At 54.8% G+C, this 22,090-nt stretch overlaps 1 protein-coding gene across 2 annotated transcripts in view; it reads right to left on the reverse strand.

The window, feature by feature from the left end:
* Positions 1-22,008, reverse strand: part of NECTIN1 (nectin cell adhesion molecule 1) — a 68,373-nt gene extending 46,365 nt beyond the window's left edge. For both annotated transcript variants that reach the window (XM_031016186.3, XM_031016188.3), the window contains exon 1: positions 21,157-22,008. In XM_031016186.3, coding sequence (XP_030872046.1) covers positions 21,157-21,235 — 79 coding nt within the window. In that variant the 5' untranslated portion in view covers positions 21,236-22,008. The remainder of the gene's footprint in view (positions 1-21,156) is intronic.
* Positions 22,009-22,090: the final 82 nt, after the last annotated feature.

Here is a 22,090-nt window from a genome sequence, read left to right on the forward strand (position 1 = left end):
GTACCCACCACTCCCCTTTTCTTGCTAAAGGTCACCTCCACCTTCTCTTTTATGGCCGTTCCCCATTCTCCTCCCATCCCTGCCAAACCTTCCACCCCATCTCTCATGCTAGTGACCACCATGACACCCCACAAGGTTGTCGAACAGGGTGAACGACCCCTCCCCACCGTCTCCCCACTCCGACTGCCCATGTAGGCAGTTCCCAGGTCCAGTCATACCCCACCTTGTCCCTGCTATGCCAAGTTGCAGAATCCTCTCCCTCCAGGTTCCTCTATAGGGTTGCCTTTCTCAGACTAGTGTACTGTCTCTGGTTCTTCCCCTTGCTTTTATTTTTTTGGATTTTTAATTGATATATCATAGTTATACATATTTTGGGGGTACATGAGCTTCCAGCCCTGATTTGATAATGACACATTGTAGGCAGGTATCAAAATATCAAATCAGGGCTGGGCTATCCATCACCTCGACACTCTTCTACCCCTGCTTTAATTCACAAAGCATTACCACACCTATACAATGTGTCAAGCATGGTGCTGGCATCTTTTGGGTGAAAGTGACAGTGGTAGTGGCAAGAGGAAGGAGCGTGGAGGAATAAGAAAGACTAAGACATTTTCTTTTACCTTAAAAGCTCTGTCTAGCAGGGGCCCCAGACATGAAAACAAATAATGACTGAGTGATAAACGCAGTTTTTGTTTGTTTCTGAAAAATACAAACCCAAAGCAATGGGAGCTCAGAAGGGGGAGTGATTCTGTCTGAAGGTGACGGAGGCGCCACAGAAGATGTGAGATTTTTTAGCTGGGTCCTGCAGGATAAGCAGGAGTCCTTGAGACAGACAGAGACAGAGACAGACATAGAGACAGAGACAGAGACAGACAGAGAGAGGGAAGGGAACAGGAGGGGAAGAGGAAAAGAGGAAAGAGTGTCTTTAAAAGCTTGGATGTGGCGAAAGCACTGGATATTTGGGGGCAGAGGAGAGGGGAATACAGGGTGAATGGAAAGCAAAGTAGGAGCCAGTTGTAAAAGGGCTTTGCATTAGATGAGGGTCTGAACTTCACCTTGTAGGCAACTGGGAGCCACTGATGCCTTTTAAGCAAAGTGGTGACATGGTCACATCTGTGCTTTGGAAAGAGGCACATGGAATGCTAAGTAGAAGATGTCAGTCACAAAAGGCCACATACTGTATGATTCCATTTATATGAAATGTCCAGGATAGGCAGATCCATAGACACAGAAAGTAGATGAGTGGTTGCCAGGGGCCGGGGGAGGGAAAATGGGGAGTGACTGCTAATGAATACCGAGGTTCTTTTCGAGGTGATGAAAATGCTGTGGATTAGGCAGTGGTGACGGCTGCACAACCTTGTGAATATACTAAAGCCACTGATCGTATACTTTAGGAGGGCGAATTTTGTGGTTTGCGAATTATATCTCAACAAAGACAAAAGAAGAAAAGAGGCACATGAAGAAGGATGGATGATGGCAGGGCTAGGCTGGAGACAAGCAGGCTACCAGAAGACCTCTGCAAGCCTGCAGCACCCCCAAGCGTGGGGGCCCTGGCATCCCACGGCTCAGCGCAGCTGCTAAGAGCACCGGCCTTCTGAAGTCCAAGACTCAGCTTCCCTCCTCAGGACTGCCCAGGACTGATTCTGCCCAGGAGAGATCCTGAGACACTCTACCCCCCACGCCCGCCCACATAGCCAACATATCGCACATATCCTGCATGAGATGCCTGGGACCAGAGCGACAGACGGTCACCTGACAAGCCACACCACCTATTTTTGAAGACAGGCGGGTCCCTTGGTAATAGAACAGGCACAAAGAGGCTTTGCCATAGATGGGAAAATTAGGGCAGAAAATAACACCGTGAAAACATAACTGTGTTCAGAAATAAGAGACCCCCTCACTCATATCCCCAGTGTACCAGGGCCTGTCTCAGCCCCTGAGAATCTGGGATCACCAGCTCCACATCCGGGCCCAGGGCGCCTCTGTCTGCCACGCACTTGCCTGGGCCACTCTGCTACCTGGGGCCGGGGGAGAGCCTGCAGGGGCAGGGGCGCAGAGGAAGCCGAGACTACCCTCTAAAGAGTCCTTTCTGTGGGGCCCTGAGCGTCTGTAACCAGGCTGTGAGGAAGCACTCATTTCCAGGGGTGGAGGTTCAGGGGTTGGGGAAGGGAAGGGCTAGCTCCCTAGTCTGTAAGGGCAGAAGGTGCTCTCGAATGGAAGCAGGGAGGGAGGGGAGCCCCGTGTGGGAAGCCTGAAAGGAGCCTGGGAAAGACTGGGGCTGGGGGCTGGGGGCTGGGAGAGGAGAGTGATGCTCGGGGACTCCCCAACTCTCAGGCAGGGAACAGCTTTATTTTAACTCCGGGTTTGTGGAGAGAGGGCAGGGCGAGGCGGAGCGGGTTTGAGGGGGAGGACCTAGCTGGTTTTTCCCAGCATCCCCCAGGCCACTTCTCTCACCACAAACCTCAGTCTCAAGCCACTTGGTTGTCATGGAAACAGGCCGGAATAGAACAGATGGTCTCCACTAGCCAAATTCCAATTAAACAGGGCAGAGATGGATAGGGAAGGGAGTGTGATGTGACGAGGCCGCAGAGAGCTCAGCCCCCAGGATGGACGGGAAACCCTGGGTCACCGTTCTTGGAGGGGGGCATCAGGTGGGTAGAGAAAGCTGCCTGGGGGAGGTCACCACCCAGTCACCCCTTCAATCCTCAAAGGTGGGGGCGTGGTGCTGAGGGAATGTCAGCTTGGGGAGGGGCAGCCACAGCTTTCCATTTACAGAAGCGCTGAAACAGAGCCACATGCACGCACACACGCGCAGCCAAGCACACATGTGCAGCTGAACGCTGCGGTATGCACACAGGTCGACATGCTCAGGAACACGCGGGAGCAGTGCGGGAAGGTCAGGCAGAGTCATTGCACAGACACATTCCTCTAACACAGTACAAAGAAAATGGTTTGGAAAACCAAGCAAGCAATTTATTCTCATTTATTTAATAAACAAGTATTAAGAACCTACCAAGTGCCTGCCAGTAGGGCTATAAACACACACACACACACACACACATACACACACTGCATGCGTGTGTATGCATGTGAAGGATATCAAGGACACAGGATAAATTCACTGACATGATCACTGCTACGGTAGGACTGTTCACAAAGTGCCATGATGATACAGGAAGAAATGATGAATGTGGGGAGGAGAATTAGAGAAACAAGAGGTGTCCCACAGGAGGTAAAATTTCACTGGGCTTTGAGGGATGAGTAGGAGTTTGCCAGCTGGTGAAGTAGGGTCCTCCAGGCAGAGGAGACAGGAACAGCAAAGGCATGGTGGACTGAAAGGTCAGAGCTTATGGAGGGGATAAGCCCAGTGTGAGAGGAGTTTGAAGTGTAGAGGAGTTCATGGGAGAGAAGACCCCATACAAGTCCTGGTGTGGAGAGTATAATTTCTGACTCAAACACTAACACCCCACACAAAGAACTGTGCCATCACACAGCGCCCGCCTGTCAAACCACACATCCACGCACAACTTCACACACACATAACCGCAGACCTTCCTGGTGCTGATAAATGTTGAGCAAATGGAAAAAAGATGATTTTGTTTACTGCAAACAAAATGAGATGGGAGGGGAGGTGTCAAGTAAAAGGAAAGCATCAGAAGTTTTCCTTTCTTGGCTTGGGGGTTAAATAGGGTTGCCAAAAAAAAAAAAAAAGAAAAAACAAAAAAAAAAAACCCAGAAAGAAAGGGGCACGGGAGGCTGGGCACGGTGGATCACGCCTGTAATCCTAGCACTTTGGGAGGCCGAGGCAGGTGGATTACCTGAGGTCAGGAGTTCGAGACCAGCCTGACTAACATGGTGAAACCCTATCTCTATTAAAAATACAAATATTAGCCAGGCGTGGTGGTGGGTGCCTGTAATCCCAGCTACTTGGGAAGCTGAGGCAGGAGAATCGTTTGAACCTAGGAGGCAGAGATTGCAGTGAGCTGAGATCGTGCCACTGCACTCCAGCCTGGGCAACAGAGTGAGACTCTGTTTCAAAAAAAAAAAAAAAAAAGGCATGGAGAAGGAAACCTCACAGCTTATCAGGGTTGTGAAGCCAGCCAGCTTCCATCGGTGTACTGTACATTTATGGGACACCTACTGTGTGCAAGGCGCTGAGCTAGGGCCTGCAGAGATTTTAAGGCTGGGTCCTATCCTTCAAAGAGCTCAGGTGCTGGGTGAGGGGAGGAGAGAAAGTAAATACTAAACAACACAGAAGGGGAAGGGGGGCTGGTGTCTGGGAGCCTCGCATTTCACAGGTGGGTGTGTTGGGGCTCAGCCATCATCAGGAGCCAAGGCCGAGGAGTGCACTGGAGAAGCCAGGAGCAGTTTATTTTGACTGGAACCTAAAATAGGTCCGTGTAAAGTTGTGGGAGTGTAGAGCAGTCAGTGGAAAAGCAGTTTTGGAAAAAGAGGCTGGTTGCAGTGAAGGCCTAGACCAGTGTTTTCTCAACTGGGGTGCTCTTGTCCTCCAGGGAACATTCAGCAATGTCTGAGGACACTTTTTATTGTCACCCTGCACAGGAATGGCTGGATGGGTGTGGTGGTGCTAGGATTGGGGAGGGGTCCTGCAGAAATGGGATAAGAACTCACAGCAAATCAGAGGCAGGGGTGAAGGAGGGAGCCAGGGCTCCGGTGCACAGCAGAACTGGGCTTTCATCACAGAAATGGGAAGAGCTCAGGGAGGGCTGTGTCTTGGGAAGAAGAGGACAAGGGTGGCTTTGGACAAGTTGGGCTTGGACTGTGCACAGGTCAGGCTGAAATCAGAGAGAACAGATTTGGGGGTTGTTCTTTTCAAGTCCCAGTCCACAGGCTGCGGAGGCGCTGGTTTTCTTCCAGGCATGCTCGTGGCTGGGTCTCCCTTGGCGGTCCTGGTCACGTCCCAGCCCAATCCTTCTCAGCCTCCAGGTTTCAGAATCAAGGTCACGGTCCCAGAGAAGCCTCCCCTCCCCTCCCCCAGTTCAGGCCCCTGTGTCTCCACCATAGCCCCGGGCATAGTTTAATCACCTAAGTAAATCTCTGGGGGCTTTGTGCAAAGATCACTTGGGAGACAGGGGCCTCACCTGTTTTGAGGACAGTTCATCCATCACTACTGTACTCTCAGCCCCAGCACGTGCAAGGCTTAGGACAGGAAAGGGACCTCTCATTCTTTTGCCTCAACCCTTCAAAAAGAGGGAAACTTCAAAATCTTCAAAAAAAAAGGGGAAGGAGGCAACTCCTTTCCCCTTTTCTTCCTCCCTCCCTTTCCCCAGCCACCACAAGGCTTACAAAAGCAGATCTCTGCCCTTGGTGCAATCTTGCAAAAGGGACAGAAACCCAGCAAACGGCCTGACCTTTAACGGAAGCATCCTGGAGTTAGAGATGAAAAATGCCCAGCATCCCCTTTTCTCCTCACCCTAAATTGCCAGTCCTGGAGTCTCCTGGTCTTCAGGTCCCTGCTCACGTGCATCAGGCTTTAACCTCATTCCAGTTGCTTAAAGTATTTTTTTCTTGACACATAGTGCCTGGTACATAGTAGATGCCCAAAGAACATCTGCTGACTGACCTCACCTAAAGCATTTGGGCAGTTACCCACAGGTGCTCCATGACACCTTTTGGCCAGCAGAAAGGGCCTGCAGCCAAGTGAGTCAATGGGTGGGGCGGGTGGCACCGTCAAGGAGGGCACCTGGAGACGCTCTCTGGGTGGCCATGGGGGCCTGCCCTTCCAGCAGGGAATATTTAGGGGCATCCAAGCAGCCTGTGGGGGAGGGTGGTGAAAGCAGGTCACTAATCTCTCTTGGAGATTAAACACCACACTGGCTTTGGAGACCAGAAACCAGCTGGGGGAGGGGGCAGAGGCCTATGGAGGGCTGTGGAGGGACAGAGGGTGAATCTTGCCTGGGAGGTGACAGCCCAGGGCAGGGGTAGGTGTGGGGGCTTCTTTTCTGAGGACTGGGCAGAGCCTAGAAGGATCTCTAGGGTTGTGGGGTGGAAGGAGAAGCTGAAATTAGGAAGAAAAAACCATCCATGATTTATTAACCAGAGTCACTAATTATTAACCAGTTAGACTCCTGGACTTGAGGCCCCAATTCCTGGCCTCCCCTAGCTTCCCGAGTGTTGAGCTCCCCAACGTGCCCCGCCTCCCCCCTTCCCCTGCCCCCTCCCCACCCTTACCCCCGACTGTGACTGTCTCTGCCTAGCCTTGCCCTTATCTCCTCTTATCTCCAGGTGCCCTGGTGGCTGCTGCTACTGAACACCAACCCCTACTCCCAGCCTTGGGGGTGTCAGGAAAGAATGGGATCGCAGTGATTGAAACTTATTTGGGGCAGGAAGCTTGGCCTGGATGACCTGAGGGGCAGTCATGTCCTCTGGCCCACCCAGTCTTCACTTCTCACCTCCTCACCCCCCACCCTCTGGAGGGCAGCTCCCATCTCTCCTGGGTTAGCCTCAGAGTTCGGCGAGGGGAGGCACCGTTTGGGGCTACAGTCCTGGGCCCGGCGTTGCTTGCCAGTGAGATGTCTGATGCCAGGGGGGTGCCAAGGAGCAGCAAGCCTGGGGACTTGGGGAGAAACTCTAAACAGAGTCTCCTGGGCTTTGGGGGCAAGGGATGCTGCAGACCCTGAGTGGCCCCCACCTTGGTATTCAGGACAGAGGCTTCTGAGTTGCTCTGAGGGTACATCGAAGCTCAGATTCTCCAGGGGTAAGAGATTCTTTCAGCCATTGCTGCAGGAACCCCAACTCAGTCAGTCCCACCAAAGAAGCAAAGAGGAAGGAGCGGCAGCCTCTGGGTGGGCCCCTTTTGAGGGGCAGCCAGGGCCTGCCTGGGGGTTGTGTTAGTGCCTGGATGGCACTCATGAGCCACCTGTGGGGTGGTGGCCCCTGGACTTCCAACTGCAGAATGTGCCTCTGTATCCTAATGCCAAAAGCGGGGTGCCTCACCCTGCCACATGCTGTGGCTCGCCCTCCCAGGGCCATGACATGCCACAGAGCCACTGCACCATGGCACGAAGCAGCAACAGGTGACACCGGAGGCTGCCAGGTCACCCCACCTGCAGGATCCCTGTGATGTACCTCCTTCCACGAGTCACCACACCCATCCCCAAGCAGCCCCACATCCATCCCCCATGACGGTGCAGGCAGGTGGGGAGCACAGCCCAGCCCACCGCAGGGTGAACTGATGCAGGCAGAGGGGAATGCTCCACATCCCCGCTGTCCCCTGCCCTGTCCTGCCCTGCCCACGGTCCCTCTGCATCCTGACCCTCTGCAGTATGCTCCCTCTCCCTGTCCCCTCTCTCCCCATCGCCAACTTAATTCCTTAATTCCTACTGGAGATAAGCGGATCTTTCACTGAAATTTATCATTAATCCTAAAGAAAACAGGGGTGGGAAGGGGGTGGGGGTGGGAAAGGGGTGGGGGTGGGAAAGGGGTGGGGGTGGGAAAGGAATAGAGGGAGGTGGGGAAGCTTGGAGGGCCCACCCACACTGCCTCCTCCTAGATCTGGGACAGCTGTGGTGGCTGGGAATCCTAGGCTGACATCCCTGGGCGTGGCAGCCCACATATGGAGCTGTTACTGGCGATCCGAGGGGAGCACCTGAGATGGTGAGGTGTGTGAGACTCAGGAGAGGTGAGACGGGGCCGAGGCTGTCTGTAAATGCCTGCAGGATCACATGAGCTCCATGCGATTCCAACACTAATGGGAGGGAGCTTCAGGGGGAAGGGGGAGCTGGGGGCAGTCAGGGCTGTCCTGGCTTCCATGGAGGGTGGTGAGTACCCTGTCAGTGGAGGGATTCAGCTGCAGCTGGAGGATGACCAACAGGCCAGAATGTGGTTAGGGGTTTTAGGAAGTGAATGGGGTGCTACAGCATTTGATTTCCCTTCCAATGCTAAGACTCCAGGATTCTCTGACATCCTCTCCACCTTCCCCTGCAGGGCAGGGAGGTACCTTCAGCTGCAGGCCCAGCTGGGAGGCTCTTTCCAGACCTGGGTCTGGGAGAGGAACAAGTGGGCTCAGGTTAGTTTTTTATTTTTATTTTTTTTTTAAGATGGAGTTTCACTCTTGTTGCCCAGGCTGGGGTGCAATGGAGTGATCTCGGCTCAGTGCAACCTCCGCCTCCTGGGTTCAAGTGATTCTCCTGCCTCAGCCTCCTGAGTAGCTGGGATTACAGGTGCCCACAACCATGCCTGGCTAATTTTTGTATTTTTAGTAGAGACAGGGTTTCACCATGTTGGCCAGGCTGGTCTCGAACTCCTGACCTCAGGTTATCTACCCGCCTCGGCCTCCCAAAGTGCTAGGACTATAGGTATGAGCCACTGTGCCCAGTGGGCTCAGGTGTTTAACACATCTTTGCAGAATGAAGGAGAATGCAGGCCCCTGCCTAGTGTCACTGTCCCTTCATGTCCAAACAGGATGGCTTAAAGAGACTGAGGCCTGACCCACAAGGCCCTAGCTCCATCTCTCCACCATCCACCCAGGCCTCAACCCGACTAGCATTCCTGCTTGAAAGAGCTGACACCCTCAGGGATCACCTGCTGTGTGTGAGGTCAGAGGTCAGAGCGTGGATGCCATGCAGTGCTGGACTGGATATTATGTTTGTTGCTGTCTACAGCTCCCACCTCTGTGCCTGGCACATGTCGAGTGAATGCCGGGATGAACCTGTCTGCCTCTCCCACAACACATCCAGGGCAGTGGGATTCCTACAGGGACTGGCACTGGGCGCCTGGGGCAGCCAGAATTCTGCACCTTGAGTGAAACCCTTGCTTTCCTTTCAGAAGGGAGCACAGGAGGCACCTGCCCAGGTGATCATCTGGGTTGGGTGGGGGAGGGGGGGATCTCCAGTAGCCCAGGGACCTGAGACTAAGACATACCCTGCTTGCATTGACCACCCTGGAGAAGTCACAGGAGCCCAGCAGAGGGGCTCCCCACAGCGTTCTGGGGCACACACAGCCAGGAGGGTTCCTGGGCCTGGCTTCCCCAGCCCCAGGGAACGGACCCTCCTTCTCCAGACTGGGAGTCCCTCCCAGTGGTAGCTCACAACAGTCCAGCGGTGCGAAGACTTTCTCTGGATCAAGCAAATTATTGCTTGTGCTAAGCACACCACATATGTTATTCGCCCCTTCCAGCCTCTTATCATCTCATCCCATTGTACAGCTAGGGGAACTTGTTTAGAGAAGACACAGATATACCCGCTGACACAGGTAAGTCATAAAAGGCTGAGATCATTTGACTCCAAAATAACCACTGGGTTCAGTCAATTTCTTGGGGAAAAATAGTCAAACTAGTTGTTTGTGACCCTGTAGACAAAACAATGATCTAAGACTGACCTTCGCCGGTTCTCTAACTGGCGGCTGGGGGGCAGTGTAGACCTTGCCCGGACAGTCATCATCTTTGATTGGCTCCCCCTCCTTCTCCACCCACCCTTAGTAGCCAGGCTGTGCCCCCAACCCCAGGAGGGGGGTGAGAGCCCCCTACTTGTGTGTGGGAGAAGATGGCGATCAGAGTCTAATCAGAAGCAGGCGCGTGCACACGCGCGCGCATGCACGCACACACACACACAGCATGTGACCTCATACACGCACACACACCATAAACCTTCCTCATACACACACAGAGGACATAAAAACACTTGTAAAGAAACACATAAACCAGCACAGATTATCATTACAGCGCAAACTGTGTACACAAGTGCCGAGGGGCTAGCAGTAATGGAGTGATGGGAGATGAGACAGGGTAACGGGGATATTTCCTGGGAAGGGTGTTTGTGAGCAGAGCTTGGGGAGGAGGCCAGAAAGATGCTGCAGCAGCACTGAGAGGTGGGCGCCGAGGACTGATGCTCTCTCCGTCTTCCATCATCACCGCCCCTTCAGGACTGGCCACGAGGCCCATCATCTGACCCCTGGGAGGGTGGGGAACGGTGCTGTGGTCAGGGCAGAGGCAGGCCGGGAGCAGGGGGCTGTCACACACGTTCCCCCAAAGGCCTATCCATCACGCCAGTGGAGACCATCAGAGTGCTCTGCCAGCCCAGGACACTGATGACTCTCCAAGCACCATAAAGACAGGGAATAAATCTGGGAAGTTGCTGGGTAGGAGGGTGCCTCAACAGCAGGGCTGGCCACCCTGCCCGGGAAGGGAGAGGCAGCCCCTCCATCATTCTGAGAGATGCAGCAATCTAGGCCAATGAGATCGGGACAGTTCAGGGGGCGGGGGAGGTGGGCAATCACGATAAAATAATCCAGTGCAGTGTGGCTGCTCCGCTCCAGTGTTATTTACAGTGTTATTTACACTCAGGGAGATGCCTGTCCCTGCCTCCGCTCCAATTTATGCCTAGGAGTTGCTGCAGAAAGCCTCTGCCACTGATTCAAAACCCTCAAAGGGGCCCGGTCCCAGAGGGCAGAGGAGAGGGACATAAAAGTGGCTAAGCTTGGAAGCCCGGCAGGCACCTGCAGGCCCTGGGGTAAGGGGGCTCTGGGCAATGCTGGTCCCCTTGTGCTGGCTGGGCAATGCTCCGGCTTGGATGGGAGTCAGGCAGATCCTATGCCCTCCTTCCTCCTGTTGCTTCCAAGCACTTCCTAGGTGCAGGGCAGATCCAGCCCCAGGAGCTGATCACATAGCTCTGGCTTGTGTCTGGGCCACAGAGGCCGCGCGGTAATTCAAGCTAACGGAGCATGGATAATCTAGAACAGCGGAGGGTCTAGGAGGAATTTCGCTTTGGCGTCGACACAGATCAGATGACTGTTTTGCAGCCGAATTACCTTCCTAATTAAGCAAGAGAGTCTGTGAGGCCTGAGCCTGCATGGTGACCTGCAGGGTCAGGGTGTGCTGGGAGGAGCATCACCCTGGGTGACCCTCGAGAGGACAATCTGCACAGGGACTGTCTGAAGTCAACTCCCAGTCCTCAGCCACAACCCTGGGGAAGGGCTTTGATTTTTCTGCCCCCGTGATCTTCTTCCCTGGGATAGTTCTCTGCCCTTGCCTATGAAGCTGAGGACGCCTGGACCCAGGATCAATGCCTCTCTCCCCAGCTTGCTGTCCTGATCCTGCCTGGGGCAGAGGAAGCACCAGCCCTTTCATCCCAGGAGATCAAAGCAGCCGGCACAGGAGAACACCCTAAATCCTTTTCCCCATCCACACTCCCTGGTAGGGGCCCTCCCTTGCCATCTTTTGGGATCTCTGGGTGAGGGCAAGAGGGCCTGAAACCTTCCAGAAGTTTAGAACAGGCTCTGGCATAGGATCAGCTTGCTGAGCCCTGGATCCACCCAGGATCTGGGGCTGGCCTGGGAACACGCACTGGGGGAGCAGGCAGATTCTCTCCGAGGAGCTACTATACCTGCCTCTGGTCTCACCATGAGACATGGTGTGTGTGAGGGGGCCCAAATGGTATCAGTGATGCCCAAAGACTCAGGAGATGCAACAGTGATAACATCAAGACATTCCACTCTGGCACAGCCACATGAATACTCCCAAGACACAACAGTGTCTGTGGCAGGATATACCAGTAATACAGGTTGAGTATCCCTTATCCCTAATGCTTGAGACCCAAAGTGTTTCAGACTTCAAATTTGTTCAGATTTTGTAATATTTGTATACATGAAATGTTATCTTGGGGATGGGACCCAAGTCTAAACATGAAATTTCATTTCTATTTCATATACACCTTATACACATAGCCTGAAGGTAATTTTATACAGTGGCTTTAATAATTCTGTGGATGAAATAATGTTTTGACTGCCTTTGGATTGCGACCCTTCAGGAGGATAAGTGTGGAATTTTCCACTTGTGGCATCATGTCGGCGCTCCAAAAGCTTCGGATTTTGGATTAGGGATGTTCAACCTGCGCCAAGACTGTCTGAAGATTCAGCACTAAAAACTCCCCAAATGCATCAGGCATGGACAACTACAACACCAGGTTATCGCTGCACCATTGAAGGGACAGGAATGTGAATAAGAAGGTGCCATGCAGGGGTGGGAAGAGATTCTGGAAGCAAAGTCTTGTGAGGACTCCAGGCTTAGGACACGGTTTTCCTCCATCACCTGTCTGCCACCCGCCAGGAAGAGAGGCAGCTCAGCCACATGGTATAATCATGGACATGGGGCCTGACTTCTGGAATCAGAATCCTGGCTCTGCCACTTACTAGCTGCGTGACCCTGGGCAAGTTACCTAAGCTCTATCTGGGCCTCATTTTTCCATATATAAAACTGGGGAGAACAGAAGTACCTTCCATATGAGTTGTTATGAAGATTAACTAAGTGATTACATGTAAGATGTTTACAACAGTGCCTGGCATCCATACAAGTGTGTTATTATTATCCTCATCAATGGTTCAAACAAGCAAATGTCTATCCACCCAACATGGCCTACTGGTCCCCTATGCCAGGCCCTGGAGAAACCAAGCCTCATCAGCAATGGAGCTCTCAGTCTTATGATGAAGATAAATCCCAGGCCCAAGTGACTGGATAGCAGGATGGAGAGTAATTGGTGGCAGGGGGTGGCATGGATGAGGCGCTGGGGGATTTGAGATGACAGAAGTTATCCTTAGCTTGGTGGGGGGCGGGTCATGAAAGCTTCACAATAGAAGTGGCTCTTGACTTCAGTATTTAGATTTCATATTTATGGGAAATAAGCGGGAATGGGGGAACAGCATGTGCAAAGGCACGGAGGCAGGAAAGCGCTGGGCATGGAAAGCATGGTGTGCGGGGGAGAGCAGTGCGGGACCAGTTAGGGTGGTGCTGTGCCCCCTCAGGTGTGCTTTAGGTGGATTCACCCAAGGAGCAGTGTGGGCAGACTGGAGCAGCAGACTGAGGATGTGCCACCATCCTCCCCTGCAGTGGGACCCACATGACGTGGTGGCAGAGCTGGCTAGGACCAGAGGCACCTCCTCCACTGCCCTTGTCCTAGCAGCTGACAGCATTTGTCCACAAGACGCCGGGACTGAGGGAGAGGGTGCATGGGGCACAGAGAACAGTCACAGCAGCTGCCTCCCCAGTCCTGCCCGGGGCATGTACCCCAGACCAGCTGCCGGCAGGCCCTCACAGGGGCACTCCACGAGCCCACGCAGTCCTTCAGTCCCCCTTCCTCCACAGCAGGGCAGACTCACATCTGCCCCAGCAGATTGGCGCTCCCATCTCCACTGACTCATTTGGCGGGCACCTGCGAAAGCGTGGGCTGACCCGTGTGACCCCCCCATGGGAGCACCCCGAGTGAGCCTGTGTGTGCTAAAAGCCAGTTATTTGGGCGTGGTGCTCATTTTCCTTCACAAGCCTGAGGCATCGAGAAGGGACACGCTTGCCTTGGCTCCTGTCTTGTTTTTCACAGACACCTCCTTCAAGCCATGGCGGTGTTCTGATGACCAGCAGGTATGCAGGCTTGCAGGGGAGGGACGCAAAGCAGAGGGGAAGGTACAGGCAGAGAGAAGACTGCTGGTCAGCAGGCACCAGAATCTGCTAAGAAAGAAATCCTCCCGTCTTTGGCGGGAAGAACCACAAGATGGAATCCAAGGCCCCAGCACAATGACTGAGGACAAGGTACTCGAGCCGGGGAGGGGTGGGACTAGGAAGCCCCTGCCAAGGCTACCTGCTGGCTCTCCGTAGTGGCTGGCTCTTTCAGCCATCGGTGAAACTCCCTCTATAGGTGAGGGGAAATGCTTCCTCTCTAGGGTCCCCAACTCCCTACATTTGCTTTTCAGACAGAAAGACAGGCCGAGATTCAGGCCAAGGCTATTGCGAGGACTCCAGAGTCCATCTCTGGTGCTAGGGCGTATATCTCAGAGCACATCCAGATGTACCGAGTGTGGGAGGCTGTTCTGTCCCCTGTCCCCAAGGGCCTTCCTCCATGGAATGATGATTTGCTGAGTTTCCACCCAGCTCCTCCCAGAGAAGGCTGGCTCCCCAGAACAGCCCTGGAGGGAGCCGTGTCCTCCTCTTCAGGCAGGGGGCAGAACTGAGCATCCAAGTGGGTGGGCAGGACACGCATTTCCAGCTTTGGGAAGCAAGAATTCCAGGACTTTGTGGGGAGGGACTCCATTTAAGCCCATAGCTTGAACTCAGACTCCCAGTGGGACATTCTGGTGCCTAAGGCCACTGGCCTGTTTTGCTGCCTGGGCCACACCCACAGCTGTGTCCCAACTCCCGAAGCTGTGTCCCTGTGGAGCCACCAGCCAGTGGAACTAATGTCCTCTAATGAGATCCAGGCCAGAGTGGCCAGGAGGGTTTTATTGTGTGTGGTTTGGTAATGAGACTCCTCATAAACTGAGAATGAAATTGGGGTCTGTGCTGACCAGAGTGGGTGGGGGATAGTCCAGGAGAGGGCCAGCCCCCGTGCCTCTCTGCTGCTCTGTCTAGTCCATACCTGCTCTCTGCTCTGGGCCAGGCCCACACCCTGGCACTGTGCCTGCCTGTGCCCCAGGGCTCCATGCTCACACCTCAGGGGCCCTGCCCATGTCTCAGCCCAGATACCCAGAGAGAGATGCTCCAGGACACTGCTTCCCTGGCCCCCAGGAATGTTCCATTGTTAGGCATCCTCTATTCTACACCAACCTGGGCTCTGTGGTCAGCTCTGGCTGGGCCACCCTCCAACCTATATCCTCAACTTATTACTCACTTCCCCAGGGAGCTGCCAGGCTCTGCCCTGCTGTAGGAGGAGTGTGAGCTGGTGGTGGCTGGTAAAGTGGAGGACCGTCCCATGGACACTTTCTAACATCCTACTGGCCTGGTTCATCCTCTTCTGTCTGTCCATTCCCGATCTTTTCATCCTTCTGGTTTACTGGATTTGCAGTCAGAAGACCCAGTGTCTAATTTGGCCACAACAGCATAAGATGGTCAGCAAATTACTAAACCTAGGTCTTACTTTCCTCATCTCTAAAATGGAACTAATACTACACTAATGCCATTCACATGGGGCTCCTGAGAGGCTCAGCTGAAACTGTGGCTATAGAGTGCCACAGACAGTATTATGACAATTTGCAAAAGGATTCAGTCTGTAACAGGAGGCTGAAGGGACTTTCTGCCAGTGAGAAGGAGGTGATCCCAGCAGGGATTCTCTACCCATCTGGCTGATACCATCTCATGGGGTGAGTGGAGTCCTGGAGGGAGGGTGCTGTTGTCCACCTTCCCCTCAAATGTGAAAGTGAAAGAAGGCAGGGGCTGAGTCCCAGGCCCTCTCTATGGCCACGGCTAGCCTCCAGATGGGCAATGGTGCCCCAGCTGGGCCACAGCCAGGGAGCGAGGCAGGTGCCAGGAGAGCCCTCAGTGACAGGCGGCAGAACAAAGGCCACCCAGCACCTGCTGCCTAGGTAGCCCTCAACCACTTCAGCTGAACCTATGCATTACCCACAGGCAGCCAGGCTCCCGAGTGGGGGCAGGGACTCGCTTCCCAAGTAGCACCTGGCTGGGGACACGGGAAGTGAGGTCAGCAGTGCGCAGGCAGCTGAGTGGCTCTTTCTCAAGGGAACACGAGTAGCAGACTCAGAGGGGCCAGGACCATTGAGAGGGAAGGCATAGGGGATAGAAGTTCACTTCACTGCATGTGCTCACATGCCTGGCAATGTGCTATGCACTTTTCGTACAACATTCTCAATCTCATCTTCACAAACCTCTTTGGGAATCTGTATTAACAAAAACCTATTTTAAAGATACGAAAACTTTGGGAGGCTGAGGTGAGCGGATCATGAGATCAGGAGATTGAGACCATCCTGGCTAACAGGGTGAAACCCTGTCTCTACTAAAAATAAAAAAAAAATGAGCCAGGTGTGGTGGCACCTGCCTATAGTCCCAGCTACTCGGGAGGCTGAGGCAGGAGAATTGCTTGAACCCAGGAGGCAGAGGTTGCAGTGAGCTGAGATCTTGCCACTGCACTCCAGCCTGGGGGACAGAGCGAGACTCTGTCTCAAAAAAAAAAAAAAAAAAAAAGATGGGAAAACTGAGGCCTATAAAGTGACTTGACCAAGGTCACTCAGCTAGTAATTGGTAGAGCTGGGATTCCAACCCAGGCCAGTGGGCCCCAATTTGCAATCTCATTATGCTGGGCTGCCAAGATGGAGTGATCATCAGGTTGTAGGGAGAGGAACTGAGCTGTCTGCTGCTCTCCCTCCACCAGGGCCTGGGACCACTGCTGCTCTGCTCTCTCCTGGGAGGCTGTGAAAGGCAGACCTCCCACTAGCTGCCCCCGCCCGAGAATACATACCTATTGCCTCCCCAGCCCCCACCCAGGGCAAACCTGGGATAATCTATTGCCCTGAAGATTCTACAATCTGCTGTCAGAAAGTCTGTCTTTGTGTCCATCTCGGGTCTCTCCTGTTACACTGAGTTCATCTCTCCTTGTGGAATGGGGTGAGGTACAGATACTCTGTTCCGTGTGTTTTCTCATATCTCTTCCCTTTCTCCGTCTCCTAGCCCCCAACAGCACGAGAGAATCCAGAGCTTAAAGAGTTAACTGGACTAAAGGGTGTTATCTCCAGCTCAGGGCATTCCCTCTGCAAGGTGATCCCTGCTCAGATCTTAAGTTACCTCCTGCCCCAGCCAGCACATCTGCTGCTGGCTCTGCAGACCTGGTCTCTGTGGACAGCGGTGGGCATCATGGGGAAACGTTTTCCAGTTGGGCTTGGGCACAGGGTGCTGGGCTCCCAGGACCACCCTCTTCCCCACTCCTTGTCCCTTATTCCCACTTCTTTTTCCAATAAGGAGGCTCCTGCTTTCTGCTGCATGAACCCAGGATGCTTCCAGGCACACGTATGTTGCTCACCTGGGCACACACAGCTCTGCAGGGCCCTCATGGAGGACCAAAGCTCATGCTCACACCCTTTTTAATTGCCCAGAGTATGCTATCTCCCCTCCCCACACACACCATGATTCTTTTTCTTAAGTACCCGTGTAGGAAGCAAAGATGCCAAATTAGGAGCTGAAAAACTGCCTCCCTTTGCCCCTCCCAGCCGTTCATGGATCATGAGAACTTGTGGGGCAGGCCAGGCCCCAGGTAATGCCAGGTTCCAGTGCTGCTATGCCTGCCAGGGAGACAACAGAAGGCTGACAAGAGAGGAATATCTCTCCCGGTGTGGTCAAGGTCTTCATCATCTCCCTGCGAGCAGGCAGAGGCCCAGTCTAAAGCCAAGGGCAGAACAGAAAAAGGAAGCATCATAGAGGCTTCCCACCCTGCAGAGGACCCGGTAGTGTGTCCTAGAAGAGCTAACCAAGGGCAAATCCTAGGTGCCCTCCCAAAGTCACCCTCACCGACACTCTGACACATAAAATAGGCATTCTCAAGTCTGGACCACTCACAAAGTCCTAGTCAGAAAACTCTAAGCAGTCAGTTATATGTGAATATACATTCGATGTTATATATTTATGGCCCTAGTCCCATAGTGACCCACAGACACAAGCACATACACCTTCTACTCCTAGTCCCCATAGATGCACACACGCACAGTGAATGGTAGATCACCAACACAAACACACAAAGCCCTGTATACCTGTGTGCACACACACACTTTATACTAAAGGTGAGACCCTATGCAGACTGTCAGAAATGTCACAGCTTAAGTTCCACAGCTGGCTCATGACCATTTTAGCCTGGCACACTGGCTAATGTTTAAAGTTTTTTTGTTTTTTGGTTTTTTTAAATCAGCAAAACAGGTGAATATGCTGACACCTCTCTGTCTGTCCCTCTCTGAGGTAGGAGGCATTCAATTCACCAGGTTAACCAGGAAAAGATACAATCGGAAAAATTGAAGATACATTCACACCTCCCTTGGGTATTTTCTGTTTGTGCTGAACAACGAACATTAGTCAGCTGCTAAACAATGGCAGTATCATAGACACAGCAACTGGAACTGACCCTCTGCCCCCCAAGCCTGGTCCACTTGCTCAGTCATCAGCACTAGGGTTCTGGCCGGCTCAACCATCCTGACAACATACAACAGAGTCCGGGGGTCAAACAGTAGCCAAGGTGGATTCATTGTACAAAGGTGAGTGGCTGAGAAGGGAACCGATAACACTCTTAGCCTCAGCCAGCCTCAGGCAACAAGGGCTACCTGTCCCATATGCTCAGAAGTTCAGGTTCAAGAGATGCCTTCCAGGCCACTCAGCCAGGGCAACTGGGCCCAAGCTCTGCAGTATCTCCTCTTCCCCTCCAGCCTTGAATACGGAGGCCTAGAATCCAATTCCAAGGCACTCCACAGTGCTGCCTTATAAATGGGTAAGGAGATTCCCATTTATACATGCTGCAAACCCCAGGCCAGCAGAATTGGTTTTGCCATAATGCCTTGCCCAGCAAGCTGAAGCACACCACTGTATGTGAGAAAGAGAGAGAGGAAGGAAAATAACCCAATAGCCCCGACACTTGGAATTTCAAAGACCACATGGCAGCAAGCTCTGCACAAGCTGCAGAGAGAGGCTGCAGAGAGGGGTGTGCTGTGACCCGACAGGTCTTCCGAGGGTGTGCATGACACCTGGGGTGTGTGTTCTCTTTCCAGACAAAAGGTGTGGGGAAGCCAATTAGGGAGGGTGTGGTGTAGGTGGGACAACAGCTCAACACACCTGCTTCTCAAGCAGGTCCTCTGCCTCCTCCTCGGGCTCCCCCTATCTCTTTTTGGGATGTAACCCACCTGCCCCACTGACCCTCTCCTCTAAGTTAACAGGAAGAAACTGTGGATTGTCATCTCAGGAAACAGAGGCCTGTGGGGCTTCACCACACTGCTTAGTAAAGTCTGTGTTGTTGAAAACATACTTCTGTGTTTACACTTCAATAGCCAGATTGGGAGTGTTTTGAAGTTGGGGGCAATCACACACACTCCAGGCCCCTCCCTCTTCCTCTCCTCAAACCCCCAGACCCAGGTTCCCTGTCACAGCCCAGGAAAACCCTGAAAAGAGCATCAGACTGGCAAGTCCCTAGAGAGACGCTATAGCGGGGAATGGGGAGGAAGCCAGCAGGTGATGCAAAGTAGGGTGTGGGCTTGCAACTTCTGGGCCAACCAGCCTCCATCCAAGTGTCAGACTGGGCACAACCGTATCCACCTGCCTCCCTGCACCCGTGGACCCTAGAGCAAGCAAGCAGAGAAGGCACCAGGAGCCCAGCCACTGGGCAGAGGAGCTGGGCGGTCCGGGAACTTCGGTGCACGGATGCTACCCATCAGTCAATTACAGTCAATGGAAGAGCATTTATTAAGTACCTCTCTCAACCCTGGTTCCTTTCTCTGCATCCCACCCTTTCATGTAGATTTTTGGCAGGGGTTGTATCCACCTTGAGCCAGGTGAGTTCACCTCCCTGCTCCCACTTCCTGAGTGGGTGGAGCACAGCAGGCCTCTAGCCCCCAATGAAGGAATTAACCATGAAGGAATCACAAAGCTGGGGAAAGAGAATAACAAAAGGAAGGAGAATAGGGTGAGTTCCTTCCCCTTCTCCCAACCCTTCCCACTACCCTTTGTCCATCCCAGGATTACGTTAACCCCTAGTGTGCTGGACCAACCAGAGCTCTGGGAAGCTCTCCTTTCTCTGGATTCCGGATGTGGACATATGTAATTGAAGGGTTCCTGGAAGCTCAAATCCCCATGGCCAGGCAAGTCCTAGAGCCCGAACTTCTGTATCTCTGGCTGGCTTCCCAGGCCATCCAGTGTGAGAAGACCTCTCACTCTCACCAAGACCACCCTCTGGGGGCAGGGTGGGCAGTGACACCTGTGAGCCCTGGATTTTCCCCACCCCCCACATCCAGCAGGGCAGCACCCCAGGCTTCACGGGTGGAGGCACCCCAGTACTGGCTTTCACAAACTGCTCCCAGACATCCACCACTCAGTGAGATTGGCGGGGCCCTCGTAGTGAGCTGGCTGGCAGCAGAAGAGGCATAGAAGGGAATGGGGCCAGGCTTCTGCCTTCCAGGAGTGCACCCTAGCCCCGGAACTAGGCAGCCAGACTGGTCCCTCGATAACAAACTGCCTGGCCATTCTGCGGCAAAGCACATTGCAGGAACTCGGGATCTAATATTCCTGCCCCACGAGGAGATGGTCTCTGTACACTGACCCCCTATTCTGCCACCCCAAGGCGGGGACCACGTGCTCCAGTCAAGATCCTCTCCCCTCCCCAGAATCCCATCTTGCTAGAGCTGCAGGTCGTCTCTTGTTTCTACCCAGAGAGCTGGAGGAACTCCCCACACCCCTTGACCCACGCTTGGTGTCCAGTCAGCCGGCGAGCTCGGCAGCTTCCCCAGGGACACAAAGGGTTAAATCCAGGCGAGGGGACTCGGTCGGATTTGCCTCCTAAACGCATTTTCCAGTTCATTCCCCAGCACAATATGCCTGGGCTGGTCCCAGCCTCCGTCCCCACCCCACCCGTCAGAATGGGCCACCAGGGCCACCCCGGGGTCGGGCGCGAGGTTAACCCCTCGGCTGCCGGCAGCCCGCACCTCGAGGAAGGACACGCGGGGCACCCTCGGGAAAGTGGGTCATGCAGCTACTTGGATGGCAGGAAGCCCGCGGTGTCTCCTCCAGGGAGAGCCCCCAGAGCTGGGAGCAGAGTTCCGAGGGGGAGCCCGGTCCCGCGCCAGGCCGGGAGGAGGCTGCCCCGGCCTCACCCTCCAGGAAAGGAACCGCAGGTGAGCGAGGAGCCGCCTCTGCCGCAGCAGCCGACTGTCCGCGCCCGCTGTGGGGCGGTGTGGGGCGGGAGGGGGCCCGAGCGTCCTGAGCCGTCTGGCAAAGGGGCCGCCGAAAGAGACGAAGCCCCCCCGCCATACTCCAAACCCGCAGCTCCGAGACTGACGCCCTCCCCCTGGGGCTGTTGTCTCCCACCCCAAGACGGCGATTACGGTGATTATTTTGCATTTATGTAACACGCAGTGTTTCCAAACTGCTTCCCGAGCAGAGAGCTGGTTATTAAATAAATAGAACGCTATTACATATTATTATTTTTTGTGAAGAACTGAGCGGAGAAAGTGCTTTCATGCTACATACAGACGTGCATCTGACTGCTTCCCTGCAGGGCAGGCGGTTCGGCTTCTCAACCTCTTTCTCCGCCGTGCCACCTCCCACCCCCTTTACCCAAGCCGTGACCCAACTTTTCTGGCTCCTTTCACTCCCCACAACCCAGTCGTGCCCGCCATCCGGCTCCCAGCCCCGGGGAGGCACTGGATGGGGGTGGGGACAGCAGAGGTGAGCGCTCTTACCTGGGAGGAAGAATGCGGTCAAGCCGAGAGCGAGTCCCCACCAGCGTCCAGCGGCGCCCGCAAGCCCCATCCGAGCCATCTGGGGCCGGGGGTCCGGCGAGAGGGGCGGCGAGGGCAGCGCTCCTCGCGCAGCAGAAACCAGCCCGGAAGATGAGGGAAGATCGCTGGCGGTCGGCGGGCGCTCGAAGGATCCAGGTCAGCTGCAGCCGTCGGCCGGGGCGGGGTGGGCTGGGTGGGATCCGCGCGGCCGCAGTCCGGGCCCCGGGCCGCCGCCGGCTCAGAGGCTCGGCAGATGCCCGCCGCAAGTTGCACGAGTCATGCCCCTTCGCCTCCTCCGCTCTCCTCCCGGCGCCGGTCCCCGCCCTCTTCTTCCACGCAGAGCGGGGCTGGGGAGAGGGACCCACCCCCGGCGCGCCCGGCTGCCCGGTTGCGCGGCGCGGGCTCCTGGCCCCAGCGCGCTCACACCCTCCCGCTCGGCTCCAACTTGCAGGCGTCCATGGCCGGCCGTCCTCCGAGGGTGGCGGGACGCACCCGGGCGGCGCGGAAGGCTCGGGGCCCAGGGGGCGGGCGCGGGGCTCGGCGGTCGGCGGCCCGGGTGGCTCTGGCTGCGCGGCCGGGCGCGAGGAGAACGGGTCGGAGGCGCCGCGCGTCCCAGCCGCCGCCGCTCTGCCGGGTACCGGCGATCCGCAACAATGTGGAGCCGCGCTCGCTGCTCTCGCTCTCTTTCTCTCACTCGCCGAGCTCCAGCCTCTCACCCGCTCGCCCGTGATGTCAGCCAGAGGGGAGGGGTTAGCGTTAACCCCCTCCTGGCCTCGATGCGCGCCCGCCGGGGCCCGGTCGGAGCCCGAGCGCACGCGCCTTCCCGACCGAAGCAGAGGCGGATCGCGAGCGCGGGCTGCGGGGTCCGGCTCAGGACCCTGGCTCGGGAGCTACC

Source organism: Gorilla gorilla, chromosome 9, assembly GCF_029281585.2.
Source record: "Gorilla gorilla gorilla isolate KB3781 chromosome 9, NHGRI_mGorGor1-v2.1_pri, whole genome shotgun sequence".
Classification (NCBI taxonomy): Eukaryota; Metazoa; Chordata; class Mammalia; order Primates; family Hominidae; genus Gorilla; species Gorilla gorilla.